The 15,406-nt window shown below is 43.1% G+C and overlaps 1 protein-coding gene across 2 annotated transcripts in view; it reads left to right on the plus strand.

Annotated features, from left to right (window-relative positions):
- The window catches only part of rtn4r (reticulon 4 receptor), a 33,344-nt gene extending 19,798 nt beyond the window's left edge, over window positions 1-13,546 (plus strand). The window contains exons 1-2 of one of the 2 annotated variants that reach the window (XM_037257983.1): window positions 9,870-10,491; window positions 11,478-13,546. In XM_037257983.1, the coding sequence (XP_037113878.1) occupies window positions 10,476-10,491; window positions 11,478-12,859 (1,398 nt within the window). In that variant the 5' untranslated portion in view covers window positions 9,870-10,475 and the 3' untranslated portion in view covers window positions 12,860-13,546. Of the gene's footprint in view, window positions 1-9,869; window positions 10,492-11,477 lie in introns of those variants that run through there. The other variant, XM_037257982.1, reaches the window with a different exon arrangement.
- Window positions 13,547-15,406: the final 1,860 nt, after the last annotated feature.

Raw genomic sequence — 15,406 nt, forward strand, 5'->3', positions numbered from 1 at the left:
GTGACCGGCCACGGAAGCGTAATCTTATTTTCCAGAGCAAATGAAAGCGGATTCATTGTCATGTTTGTTATAAGTGCAGAAAGCATCCATCGTTAAGAGCTGCACTTTTGCTATTTCCAGGCGCCCCGTAGAAATACGCTGCTACCTGGGAAGCTGTTTCTTCTATAATCTTGCCTTCAAGCTATTTTCATCCTCTGGACCTTTTGATTAAAAAGGCAACTTCTTCACCCTCCATCTTCCTCTTCTCTCATGCATAATTCAAAATGACGGGCTCAGCATGAAAACGGACTCAAACACAAGTGCACGGGTTACTATGTGCTAGTGAATTAGCGAGACGCTAGTGAACAGCTGTGGTAAGTATTTGGCAGCTGCGGTTTAAAAAAATAAAAAAATAAATGTGACGGGCTCAGCGGAATGATTGAAGTCCCTGCTGTCAGGTGATATGGCAACACTCGTGCCTCTCTAAGCAGAACCAACACTCGGGTGGGTTTGATATAGGAAAGGTTACACACCAATTAAAAATCAAATGCCTATTTCAAGTGTTGCCAATATAATGCAGGTGGCCGGCCTACCATCGATTTTCAGAAGAGCTAGCCTTAATGAGTACTTCGTCACATGTATATATATTTGAAAGCAAAACAAAAAGTATGAGAGTAAAATACAAAAATTCTTCATTAAAAGTGACAAAATCATTGGATTAAAGGAGAAGCCAATGGGGAATGAGTCAACAGACTGAAAAAAAGCATGCAACGAAATGCATCGTGGCGAGACAACGAGGCACTCCTTGATAAGACACGAGTGGCCGGACGGAGCTGATTGGTTGGCTCAAAGAGACGAGACGAGGTACACCTGGACGAGACACAATTTGGAGGCAGCTGATTGGTTGTCCCAAGAAAAGGGCTAATAGGATTAGCATAATGCTAACGATCCCCATTAAGTTTCTGACCCACGACTGGCAACTTTATTACTATTTGGTGTTTAGAACGCGCAGCAGCTGGCTTCACATCTCTTTGTCACAGCAAATGTGGTGGTGGAAACTATTTGTAATATTCCACCCATTAGCGGTGACATTGGCAATACTATTCATATTACGAGCCGACGGCTGCTTCGAAGATGGCGCTTGAGGGAGAAAAGAACAGCTGAAGGATGTGGTTTAAAAATACCAAATTGCTTTCCTTCGGGGCAGGAATGACTCATTACCCGGACAGCAAAGCAGGAGGTGCTGTCACACGGGTCATCCCGCAATAGAGCCACACTCCAATTGCGCCATTGTGCATTACGCTCCAAACGCTATACGCTTGTCTTGAAGATGAAACAAACACAGAAGAAATTTGGACAAAAAAAGTGCTCGCTCCACACGTCTTTTTAAATAATGGATTAGGCAAGACGCCTGGAATGTGAAGTCGGTATCTTTGCGAGACATTTTTGACAACTTTCTGCTTTCGTCTTAGTGGGAGCGGCTTGATTCAACGTGACTGCGCCCATTGCACAAGGCGAGCGAGGTCCATTAAGACATGCTTGGATACATTTGGCCGGTACAGATTGGATCTCAAGCGTTAACGCTCCTGCCAACAACATCCACTCATAAATGAAACAAAATACCATATATTTTCCCACACAATCCTTTTTCTCCAAAATCAACAGTACTACTACGTATGTATTCCAAAACGAATTGGAGTAAAGTGTGACTTATCTGCTGTGCTGTGCTGTGCTGTGCTGGTTTGTTTCTGTTCATGTGAAATGATAGGCCTTATGGTCCGAAAAATACCATAACCCCAGGGACACACTTCAACGTCTCATACAAAAGGGTGGACGCTCTTTTCATTTCCTGTAAGTGCATCAAACAGCTTTTCCAATACATTTATCCATTTACTGAAAGATTAAATCCAGCAAAATCGCTATTTTATTTAATGGAGTTTTTTGACGCGATTGCTATAGGTTGTCGGGTGTCCCCAGAGGAGCAATAAAAAAAGCAGATAACCCGGCCAATACTTTGCTCAGATGCTGCAGCGGCAAGGTGACTTGCCACCATCGGGATCTTTACTCTGGTCTTATCTGATGCCTTCCATGCCGTGAATCGTGAAATGGCAAGCTGACAACGTCACCTCCGATCCCCCGAGTCGCGTTTTGGAGAGATGAGAGGCCAAGCAAAGGAGCTACGTACGTGAGAACTCATCCCTCAGCCGGGAATGAAAGCGCACCAACGATGACTTCTCGCCTCAGCTGAGCTTTGGGCCTGGGTGTGACCTTTGCGGTAACAAAGGTGACTGATTTGTGGAGGCCTTCAATGTCAAGCGTTGCCCGCCCTTATCAGGCCAGCAGAGAGGAAGACGGCGAGACGTGTGATTCTTTAGCTCGGTGGAAACGTTCCAAAGCTCCCTGTGCCTTTGTCCCCTCTTCTAAGAGATCCTCTGCAGACCAAAAAAAAAATCTATTTTCCTGCAGCAGAGGGTGCGGCGGCATTGAGGCGACTGGTAAATAATGCACAGGTTTTTTTTTTTTCCCCTCCTTTCATTCTTGCAGAGGTGGGAGCACTCATTGTTAGGCAATTCCTGAAGTGGGCTTATTAAATCAACAAGACCATAGCTGTTTTTATTCCCATTTTGCAAGGTGAGAGAAAGCATGAATATGTTGAAAAACCATCCACTTCAGCTGCAACATTTTCCTTGCAATAGCCCACAAAAGATAAATTAACCCTCCAAAAGGGTATTCCCTGATTTATTATTCTATATTCTTATAAAATGTTGTGCAACGTCAAACGTTACTGACAAGGATGCCGTTTTGTCATTCACTATTGTTGATTCTTGCTGAATTTGTCTTTCAACCATGCGTCATCCATGTCGCCATTCTGGACGGATCGCTGCGTCCATCACCCGAACGTTCATCCGCCCATTTGTCCAACAGATTCATAACAAATCTAATCTAATTTAGACAGTATCATATCAAATATTTATTGATGAGGACGTCCATGTATTGGACATCAATTCAATGTTCTGTTAATATTTGAATCCCAAATGTTGCTTCATGCATATATCATCTAACCATGGCAGGGAAGAAAAACAACATGAAGGAAAGTAAACAAGGGCAATCAAAATAGTCAACTCAACAACGTCCAAAAGCAAGATCCAAAGTTACAAACAAACAACAACACTCGGAACATAACAGACAGCAAACACACGCAATGAATGGACTGAGCGAAAATAGGAAACCTAAATATAGATGAGACAGACAACTAGAAACACTAGGACGAGAGAGACACAGGTGGCTGAGGGAGCCAATTGCTAATCGAGATCCAGCACGATGACGTTAGGAGACAAAAAGGAAGACGTGACCAAACTGAAATCTGATGAAAAATGCGGATATTTTTGTCCAAAACCTATCCTGAAAATATCAAAATGAAAATTGCAATATGATGGGTGTTACGTATATTATAGCTTATGTTCTTTATACAAACTGACAAATCAAATGCGGTAAAAAAAAGAAAAACATTTGAGTGGTGGAAAAAGTACTACTGCCTTGGACACATTTTGCATTTTCGACTCTGCACTGATGGCAACATGAAATCACGAGGCAGGCTCCACGTATTACTTTTTGACTGATTTAACATTCCATTTTGCTTTCATGTGCGTCCCGCTATCAATCTCATCCATGTCTGCAATGTTGAGTTCGTCTGAAGTAACTGCACGAGACTCATTATTCTGCATAGTCAGCGGGCGAGTCCAACAGAGTGGAATATTGCCCAACTGGAGTGGAGGTTGAATATATCAGAATAGTAAAAAGTGACGATCATAGTTTGTCTTGTCATCTCCACCTCTCTTCTGCAACGGTTAAATTCACACGGAAAGACGAATACCCAAATGTCAAATGGATTGATAAGTCATATTTTTATGTACTTGCAAAAAAACACTGGACAATGGCGTCAGTGAGAATTTGGGGAATAGGTCTTGATATTTCAGGAAGGCCGGTTGGTAGCCAGGCCGCCTCACCCGCCCGGCAAAATATTTTCGTAGCATCCTGTCCGGCGTGCCGCCGTGATTATCTTTTGGCGCGAGATAAGCCCCACTGACGTCGACGATTACATTCGGCAACAACGTCATATGCTAATCCGTGTCCAACTGAAAGCTCATTGTGGCAGTTTTAGCAAAGGTCAAAAAGAATTTTTGAAGAGGTGTTTCCTTAGTGACAAATAAATAAATGTATTCACAGGTCACGTGTGTTTTTTATGTTGATGCGGCGTCAAACTCGAAGCGACTTGATCGGGTCGGGGAGTATAAAAAAGAGAAAAGGAGAGAAATAAATGGCCGGGAGATACCTCATAAAAGTCTCGGGCTGTAAAATAAGGTTTTGGCAACTGCGAGCGAGGAACAAAAGGTCACCGGATGAAGTGTTTAAATTTTATATAGGTTATCTTTTCAAGTAAAATAAACATCGGGGGAGCTCGTTTATCAGGATGAAAGCGAGACGATGCCAACTGCCACGCTAAATAGTCTTTGCGTGGAAAAAATAAGACAGGTTTGGGAAACAACACACATCTCACACTGCTGCAAAATTGAAACAGAGAGATGTTTCTCACACTTTGCCTCCAGCTAAGCGGGGTTATCACAACAGAACGGTCCGATTGGATTCAAACATCAACAGTCCGAGGAGGCTCTTTGGCTTGTGATAAATTCAGTGTCGTGGATTTGGACTTTTGTGATGTCGTTAAGAAGGCACCCAAGTACATCAAGAATGATGTCATCAAAACAAGAAAAGGCCAAAACCCATTATACAAAGTAACAACAACAAAACAAGACACGAGAAACAAAACACGGAACAGCTGGAGATGGAAAGTAACGAGTAGACGAGACACGAACAAAGGACACAATAAACACGGAGGGTCCCGGTTCAAGGCTACGGAAGTGCAAAACTGCCAACGTCAACAAACATTTCTACAAATACGTTTGAACCGAAAGCCATTTGTCCCATGAGGCCACGGTTGGCTTGCACAACCGTAACATTTGCTTAAAAATAGATTGAAAAGTTAAGTAAAGATTCTCGCAAGGTTGACGAGATGTTCTTACGGTAAGTTATTTCAATCACAGCCAGGTTGCATTCGGCGCCACACCGCCAAATAGACTGCTCACTCTTGTTCTTCCTTTCAGTCCAAAGCCCGTTCCACTTGGACAAACACAAAACGAGCCAGTGCCAAACCTAGGGATTTGTACCGCTGACCCGGCCAAAAACATGTTGTGACATCTACCTTCTTCTCCACCCACCGGAGTCCGTCGAGAGTGCAGCTTTTGCCTTCAGCAAAGACGCTACAATGAAATTCCAAAACGTTTCAACACTGATTGAAGTGTGCCTGTCGGTCAGACCACCGTAGGAAACCGACTCGTTTTTTTTTTTTTTTTTAATTTGTGGAGGTGCTAGCATAACCTGTAGCTATAATGTGCCACATTCGTAATTGTTTGCCTGGTTAAATAAAGATTAAAAATCCTTGGCCTAGCTCCGCCTGTGGTTAGAGCTCCAGCCTGATAACAACATTAGCTAACTTGCTAGGTCAACATATCACTCAGGGGCTTGATGATAATTTGATGCTCTTTTCTGAAAAAGGAAAAACTCTTCACTTCCACATTCCCACTCAATTTTTCACCAGTCAAGGGGGGGATTCGATCCGACAGCCCTTCTGATTGCGAGCTCATTCTCTTGCTGTCAGGACATCGCCATCCATCCCCGTTGCCTTCGACTTAACGCATCCATTTAAACCATGTGACAAGATCTGCCCGCTCGTATTATCCTGAAACGTGTATTTATTGATTTTCATCTTTTCCGAGTGCGTGGATGTGGCCCGTCTGTTGACACACCGACACTTGCCATTTGGCTAGTCCAGCAAACTAGCGCTTGCCTCAGTTATTCATGAGCCATCTGCTTGGGCCAGTTCTGTGTCACGTGTGTCAAACAGGACCTCATCTGTGCCCTCCCCCTCATCTCCAATCCGGCCATCTAATTGTGTCCTCATCTGCATTCCAACCCCGCAAATGTGCCCATTCGGTGTCCCAAATAACCTGCGTGCTTCTTCTTTTGAAGCGAGTTATATCAATGGATATTTGTGTCTGGGATCTAACTCCAAATATATTTTCCACTTTAACTGGAAGAAAAATACTTACCTCCAAGTAGTGATGAAGAACCATGTGAAATAACGTACGTGTCTTCCATGATCACAACCTCCTCTATGAGAATTTGACCTTCCGAACAATCGTTCCGGAATAGTCAATTTCTTGCCTTTATATTACATTTTCACAGTTATATAGAAGAGTTCAAAGGAAACTTCCTTCCAATATACTTCCAGTTCCTTCCCCGCGTAATCCTCACTCAAATGTCAAAAACCGTGAATTTCAAAGATTAGTTTTGTGTTACTTCTCAGCTTTGACAAAATCACTCTTGCTTCTGCAGAGCTGAAACTCGAGAATTAATGGATCTGTCAGAAACATTCAAGCATCGCAAAGATTTCTTTTTCGTACATTAATTGAAGTCAATATTGTTTTATATTTCATTTGTATATATCGGGGCCGGCTCGACCGTTGAAAACGCTAAGAGTGTTGTGGACTTTAGGGGGCAGCAAAAATCAGGTGAAAATTCACCTTCAATAGAATTATATTCAAATGAATAATTGCTATTCACTCTTTACGTTCATTTATTGAATAGTTAAAAATTGTGTGAAAAAAATTTAAATCGTGGATGGAGGGGGCATATAATATAATATATGTATATATATACCGTTTTTTTCCGTGTATAATACGCCCCCATGTATAATACGCACCCTAACAATGGCATGTTGATGCTGGAAAAAAGCCTGTACCCATGTATAATACGCACCCAATTATTATTATTATTTTTTTTTTTTAAGTCCCAATGATCGTCACACACGCAGGGAGGCAATGGGTCCCATTTTTATAGTCTTTGGTATGGTCCTAACTAGGCTGGATGTATTTTTTTGTTGGCGTTGATTTCTCCGACTGCCCATAAAGGCACCACCGCGATCAGATGAAAAGAGAGGAAAGAGACGTGCGGACATGTGAAAAAGGCGGCTCTGTATGGGAGAGACGTTGAAGAGGAATAAAAACACCCTTGGAAACCAAAACTTGCCCCTCGTCGTGACTCGGAGCCGCAACAAATGTTTCGGATTTGTGTAGGGTACATTGTGACAGCAAACGAGCAGGTGATCGAGCAAGCGTCTGATACGAGAGCATTGCGTTCGTATGGAGCGTGTTTGAAGTGAACAGCAGAGACGAAAGGAACAAGGCAAAGTGTTGTGAAATAAAATATTACCTGTAATACGCATTTTGTTATTTGCTGATTGTATTAAACTATCACATTCAATGTCAGTCAAGAAGAGAAGAGGACTATTATCCCTTCTTTGACGAAATGACCAGAGCACAGTACAAACACACTATTGTTCTTTCGGTATTTATTCAACCCACATTCTTTCACAACATGACAAGAAGAGAACAATACATAAATCAATACTCGTACCAGTACCATGATTTTCTTAAAAAAAAAAAAAAAAAAAAAAAATTAAATTAAAAAAAATTTTTAAAAAAAAATTGTACCCATGTATAATGCGCACCCCAGATTTTAGGACAATAAATTAGTTAAATTTTGCGTATTATACACGGAAAAAAACGGTATATTCTCTAGCCTAGAACGCCCCATCGGCTCGGGCCGAGTATTCGTATATTCCCCACATTTGTCAAGAAGTGGTAATGACGTCTCGAAGGGTCAAACATGATGGACTTCCATAATTAGCTATCAAACCTTTCTACAAGGTTTTAATTGCATCGAGCAAGAGCAACATATACCATTTGCTGAGGCATATTTACAGCATGCGGTGTTTGTTTACAATCAGCGCCAGAAGGTGGCGAGCCCTTGTTGATATGCCGGAGCGAGAAAACAAATGTGCACCGATAAAGCGTGCAGCAATAAGCCATGACAACAAAGGTTGTGCGGTCCTTGTAACATTTTTGTCTAATCAAGGTATGAATGAAAATCGTAAGATGGCTAAAATGACCCCTACGTGACCCGTTTAGTCGTCAGTAATAGTCGAATGAGAAATAAGGGCTTACCTTGCCTTTATCTGAAATAGTTTCTCGAATATATGCAGATGATGGAAACAATCCCGACAGAGGCGTAAAGGAATCGCAAGTACTATATGAAATACAAGGCTGCCAATGTACGATTCGGGGAAAAGGGTCAGGAGGTCCCGGTGGAGAAGAATGTGTTTCATCTTTGACAGATATGTGGCTTCCACTCGGGGGCTGGGCTGATGAGACTGTCATGTTAGCCACCCTCGCCCAATCCCTGGCGTGTCTATGATGGACTGGCAGCTCTCTATACTATCCCGGCGTGACCTTTGTCTACTTTGGGGCTTGGTGGAAAATGCTTGTTGTGTTGTTTTACACGGGGACAAATGAGAGTTTGTCTGCATGTAATCACAAGCAGACAAGTGGGATTTTCGAATGAAAGTCATCCTGAGAAGTTACAAAATACTATTTTGGGATCACAGTTTCAAACAAGTGTGGGAATTTGGCTCCAAATAAACGGGTTTCTCAGGCTGTCACATTTGAAAACGGCTCCCTGAAATGGTATCCTCATCGTCCTGACGCTACCCACTCCTCTTATGCTGCAGGGCTGGTGTCAGTGTGAGTTGAAGTGTTTCTATGCATACGGTAACAACACGCCTGCAGCAAATATTGCGTGGAATTTATGCAGCGCTCGACAGCAAAGATGTAATTCACCTATATAATCCGGCCTCAGACCTTTTCCATGAGGCAGATTTACGTTAGTCTGGACTGAGAAAACAATCCACTATTACACAAAGTAATGAATTGTACAAATTGTTCCAAAAAGACCCAATTTGTGTCGTACTTCACATAGCTCCCCATCCAACGGCCAGCGTGGGATCAATTTCTGCTCACTGTGTGATCTGAGAGTGATCTGGCTTTCACCCAAGTCAGCTGGCATAAGCTCCAACCCTTGCGGTGACCCTGAACGGGATAAGCGCTCCACCCTTTGATCAGATGAATAGCAGCACATCATGGCCATACAGTTTAGAAATTCTCCTGTCAATCAAAATGACTGAAGTATGGTCATACCCCGCCCGCGAATCTGTCCTCGACTGCCAGGGTCCGTTTGTAAATAGCGTTAAGGGCGCCAAGCTATGTACTTTAAGAGGAAGGACCGGCCTCTAGTGTCAGTCAAGAGGAAACAAAAGAGGCTCGTCTGCTCACGTTGAGTGATGATCGTCGTCGTACGAAGCGATAGCTCTCTGAAGATACGCCACCGGCGGGGTCTCGAGACGGGGAGCTCGTGCTCCAAAGCATGTTTTGACACGGCAGATAGGTTGAGATTAAGTGTTGAAAACAAAACTGGCACAAGACGATAAGGAATACATTTTTACAACCTTGCCGTTGTATTTTTAGACTGAGCATCAACAGCGGCGGTAAAAACAAACAGACAGATATCAAGAAAGAAAAAAAAACAGTGCCCTTAGTTCCTTCCTGTACATCGAAATCAAAGGTAAAGAATTGAGTTTTGTTGTCCAAACACAAGCCTGATAAAATCGTGTCTGTTCTGAGAGAATGGTAGAGTTTGGTTTGGCGCCGCATGGCTCGGTTTGGAATATCGAGCCCTGATCTGGCTTGTTTATTGGACCATCAGCGTTTTTAGTGCAGGGGTGTCAAGCTCATTTTTGTCGTAGTTATAGTTTCCATCGCTATCTAGCAATATCGCTTTTTTTTTTTTTAAAGTGAAGACAAATTACAATTTTAGTATTGACACATGGATTGGACAAAATGATGTATCTGGCCCCCAGGCCTTGACTTTGACACCTACTGTTTAGTGGAACCAGGATACTGGACCAGGTCACCTCGAGTGGGTTACTATGATGGATTTTATTTTGGGTTTACAAACTTATGAGTACATAGGCGGTTTTGCTTCCTTGTTTTGATAATGACATACCATAATATTGGTATACAGAATATTTTGATAGCCTGAGACATTGAAGTGACTGCGCTGGCATAATTGTGATGGAGTTGACGACATTGTGTGCCTAACGCTGTCATTTAAACAGATGCTGACAAAGACAGGGCGTAATACGCCCAGAGCAGAGGAAAGCTGACTTTGACATGCGACGCGTGGGTGGAAATAGCCTGTTAATGAATAGACAGCAGAGAGGCGTTACGGTAGAGGAGCTACACGGAGCGTGCTGTGCGGTGAAATATTGCTATTGTTAGGCACCGCTGGGAGAAAAAGTGCTGCGATGCAGAAAGAATGTAAAGTCTTGACAGCTTTACGGTGGCAGGCTGACGGCCGAGCCAGGCGATTGGAGGCAAATTGCGCAGGAGGCCTTCTGTCGGGCCACACCGGGGCTCGCTTTAACAAGTTCACAAATGAGCTGCGCCCGCCGCTATACGTACGTTGCAGGGAAATGAGAAGAGATGGACGGAAGGCTGAGTACGACTTTTTTGTCACGGCAGCTGTCGTGACTGCAAGCAAGCCTGGCGTTCAAACGCATGAATGGCAGGGGATGGTAGAACATGTCAGCTCCAGCCACACATGGAAATCCAAATTCAAAATCCAGTCAAAAAACAAACAGGTGGTTTTACATTCCACCCATACTGTGCGTTTCTATGCAGCAAGGTCAGCCAATGGCGCCCAAGCACAATGAATTCCTACAAATGCAAATGCCTTGAGGGCAAGTTATGCTGGAAGACAATGTAAGACATCTCTTGGCCACCGAGGGTTGGAGCTACGATTTGATTTGGAAACTACGGAAGCCTGGAGCTGCCAATGTGCCGTAAACATTTTAGAGCGGGCTATTTCGGTTCAACGTACTGTCGAGTCGTTCAACCGTATTTGGTCAAACAGAGTCAATGCGCAAAACAAAGCATTTTTATCTTTATCATACTAAGTAGTTGACCTCATTGTAAGTATACAATGTTTATTTTAGCATTTAGCTCATTTTTTACCAGAATCTTCAAAAACGTTCCAACGACTGCAGTACGTTTGAACGACATAGCCCAGTCCGAAAAATCTTACTCCACATCGGTAGTTCCACACTTGTAAAGGCAAACGCTGAGCATTGTTTTCATTTGGACCCCGAGCATCGATATGAAAGCTTATCTCCCTGGGAAAGACGGTTATTTCTGTCTACCATATTAGAATAGGCATCTTTCACATAATAAACAACAGGCCACGGTTGTCAATGAATCCACTTTGACGCTTTGTTTGTGTTACTTATAGGTTAGCAGGCAGCTGGGAGAGAATGAGTCCCTTGATTCAAACGTTATGAAGATTACGACACTATCAAAGCAAAACAAGCGATTTATACTTTGTTGACTTGGTCAATGGAGCAATGTTCGTTCAAATGTCTTTCTGCAATGAAAAAGGTCCAAGGAAGCATTTTTTGCTAATAGGCTTGCTGTGTTTTGTCTTTTCAGGGGGGCGGCTACTGGTTGTGTTCATGTGGCTGAACTTTGCACGTCAAAGTGCCAGCTGCCCAGCCAAGTGCGTATGCTACAGTGAACCCCGGCCCACCGTCGCATGCCAGCAACAAGGACTCTTTTCCATCCCTACTGAGATTCCGGTGCGGAGCCAGCGAATCTTCCTCCAGAGCAACAAGCTGACGGTTGTGAGATCCACAAGCTTCAGCTCTTGTCAAAATCTTACCGTCCTGTGGCTCTACTCGAACAACATTAGCCACATCGAGGCCGGCGCCTTCTACGGCTTGGAGAAACTGGAGGAACTGGACATCGGGGACAACGGGAACCTTCGCACAATCAGCCCGACGGCCTTCCGAGGCTTAACCAAGCTGCACACGCTTCACCTGCACAGGTGCGGCTTATCCGAGCTGCCCGTGGGTGTATTCCGAGGAATGTTCTCCCTACAGTACCTTTACTTGCAGGATAATAACATTTTAACCCTGCATGACGACACTTTTCTGGACCTCGCCAACCTTACCTATCTCTACCTGCACAATAACAAGATCAAAGTCGTGACTGACAACATGTTCCGTGGTTTGATCAATCTCGACCGCCTGCTGCTACACCAGAACCGTGTCATCTTTGTCCAAGCGAGGGCTTTCAGCGATCTGGCCAAGCTGAAATCCCTGTTTTTGTTTTTCAACAACCTCACCGTCTTGACGGGGGAAACCATGGAGCCGCTTAGCACCCTCCAGTACTTGCGCTTAAACGGTAACCAGTGGATTTGTGACTGTCGGGCCAGGACCCTGTGGGAGTGGTTCAAACGTTTCAAGGGTTCCAGCTCGGAGTTGGAGTGTGACGTTCCGGAATTCCTGGCAGGGAAGGATCTGAAGCGGCTAAAGAGCGAAGACTTGGAGGGATGTGTGGAAACGCCTCAAATCCAGACCAATCTCTTCAGCTCCAAGGCCCAATCCGGGAAGTTCCCCTCCACCGAAAACCCCCAAGGGGACACGATTCCTCGGTGCTGCCTCAGCGATACCGACAAATCCGCCATCCTGTCCGGCAAGAGTCAGCGAATTACCAACAACCCCTTGAAGGAAAAGGAGAACATGTCCAAGACCAAATTGAAGGATCCGGAAAGAACCAAAAACGACACCCAGAACAAGCAGAACGACGGACCTCTTGGAACCTTATCCAACACCCTGGACCAGTCCCTGGAAAATATGAACCCTAACCTTATAGACAGTCTGGAATCTTCTACAGTCTCAAGTAAAAAGAAAAAGAAGTGCTCCAAAAAGCCCAGATCAGACAGCCACTGCATCAAAGGCCGGGGGGCTACCTTGCAAGTGCTGCACATTCTCCTCCTTCCCACCATCTGGATCTCACTAGCCATGTCTTAGAACTCCAGTTATGATTCCAAATGCAGGACTGGAGATTGTGGAAGCTCATGACAATGATAAGAGATGATGCAGGGCGTATCGAAAACAGACAGTGACTGAAAAGCGAGTTGATAAGCTCACCTGGCGAGGGCGAGGCAAGAAACGAGGGTGAAGCTAGAGTACGTTTAACAAAATGGATGCCTTTACAGAACATTACAGATATGATGTATATAATGAATCGGTGCCCAAAATTGTTTGTTCTCTATGTACTGAACTGTGTGTGTCTAAGCTACATTTTGGAGATTTCCTCCCCCCCCCGTTTCCCACTTTAAAGCTTCGACCGCTTAGCGAGTGCACTATGAGACGGAAAAAAAAGAACAAAAACAAAAAAATGTACAAGCGATCTGACACAGTAAGCACACGATGAATGTTGGGTCCATTTAACGACAACTAAGGAACACCCCCCCCTCCCGTTATTTATTGAAAGTGATGCATCAGTTGGGTAATGTTGTTTGTTATGTTCAAAAATGTTGTTTTCTCTTCCCCCATTTTTTGGTTTTATTTTCACAAGAGAAAGGATACGTATATGGGTAGCATTTGCCAAAGGAATGCTGCCAATTTATTTCTTGCAATGGAACCATAGATATGCATTTTATTTTCCTTGTGGACAAGTATGAAAATAATATGAATAAAAATTCTTATTTCGTACATCATTTTGACAGCGTGGTCTTTTTTGAGGATTATTCCGTGCCGCCATTTTACCATTTCCTTAAATACTGCCTTGGAGTCTAATCATCAATCAGTAAGAATATTTAATATCATTAAAAGACTAAAAAATAAAGTAATCAATTAATAAGAATATTTAATATCATTAAAAAATGTTTTTACACAAATTACGGTCACATCTGATAAACAACTTTCCCACACTAAAACTTGTGCTCCTCCATCTCATCTGTACGTACTGATGACATAATAATGATTCATATCAACGACGGGTGCTCTGGCTGTCTCAAGCAAATCAATGATTTGTGCTATCGTATGTCATTTTAAACAGGGTCGACATCTTTTCCATGCAGCATGTTTCGAAGCCGTTAGTGGCTGCTGCCTGAGGCAGCGTCATTAAATTTAGCATCTCATTAGAAATAGTTCTTCACTACCGCATCCCTTATCATCTGGGTTAAATTGTTCAGCTGTTTATATGTGATATTTTTCTAATGCAATAGCCATTATGACCCTGAATTCAGAAGAAGTCACCCCGCAGGCATCATAATAAAACACAGTCGAGTACTCTTTCTATGCCTCGCGTACTGCAGATCAGACACATACCAAAATAATATACATAACAAATAACTTTTATCAAACGTGGCCTCGCTCCAATTCAAGTACTAAAATGAATGCTGCATTTCAGATGGTGTGGACATTGCAAGTAAATTCGACTCAAAATGAAAAACAAACGGAAATCAATCATACAGCCGAGAAAAAATACATCTGCATGACCTGCAGGCATGATACAAATACATACCTGAATAGAAAAACACTGAGACTGAAGCCGGGTAATTCATCCTGTTAGCAATTGCACTGAATTATTGATAGCAACTAATAATTAAAGGACACACAAATAGAAACTGCTTATGCAACGCACATTCCTTTACCGTCATGACGAGAAACGAATTCTTCCCAGTTAATAGACAGCACCGTGTCTGTCGCCATACTTAATAAAGCTCTTAAAAACCTCGCCTCTAATGGATAAATAAGTACGCGGCACTGTCTGGCGTTTAACAAATAAAATATGCTGGCCAGTGGCCATCATTTAGAAAAGACAAAGCTGTGGCTATTCTGGTGTCATAGGTTCAAAAGTCAACCGATTGGACGGGCCGGCTCCTTGTTCCATCGCCCTTGATTAATATGAATCCTGATGTAAACCTGAGAGGACATTATCCATTCAAGTAGGAAAATCAACAAGGATTGTAACTATACTTTAGTGACGGACACTGACGAGATTGTAAGCAGTTACCGCCCGAGTGGATCTGAGTAATTAGGTGTCACTATCACGAGTTTAAAAGAAAAAAAATCACTGCTTGTTAATACAGTCGAGCTGACCGTGTTCTATCCCGACATGACCTACGCTGTACGGCCTGACATTTTACATAAAATGCAATTATTAAATCTGTCAGGATTGCCGAGCGCATCACTTTTTCTGGCTTGACCCACTTGCATAAATCACACTAATATAGCATACCGCCTTGAAGAAAATATTTCTACAAAGCATATGCGCAATCGCGAGGTCTGTGAAATTGAAACGTTCTCACAGACACTTGGACTGAAAAAGCAGGAATAAGATTTGGAACGTTTGGCAAGGAACTGGATTCGTCCCTCACATCGGCAGCACATTGTGTTCTTGTTACTTTTCCTTCACATTCAAACTTTTGTATTTGTATGGGTTTCTTTTCGGTGCCTTTGTCGCGCATTTTTGGGGAAATAAAGTTTTTGCAGCAAGAAGTGAGTTTAAATCAAAGCTGTACTTTTTGTAAACAATGTCTCATATCGGAGCTAAGGCGACAAACTGAG

The sequence above is a fragment of the Syngnathus acus genome, chromosome 9 (assembly GCF_901709675.1).
Source record: "Syngnathus acus chromosome 9, fSynAcu1.2, whole genome shotgun sequence".
Lineage (NCBI taxonomy): Eukaryota > Metazoa > Chordata > Actinopteri > Syngnathiformes > Syngnathidae > Syngnathus > Syngnathus acus.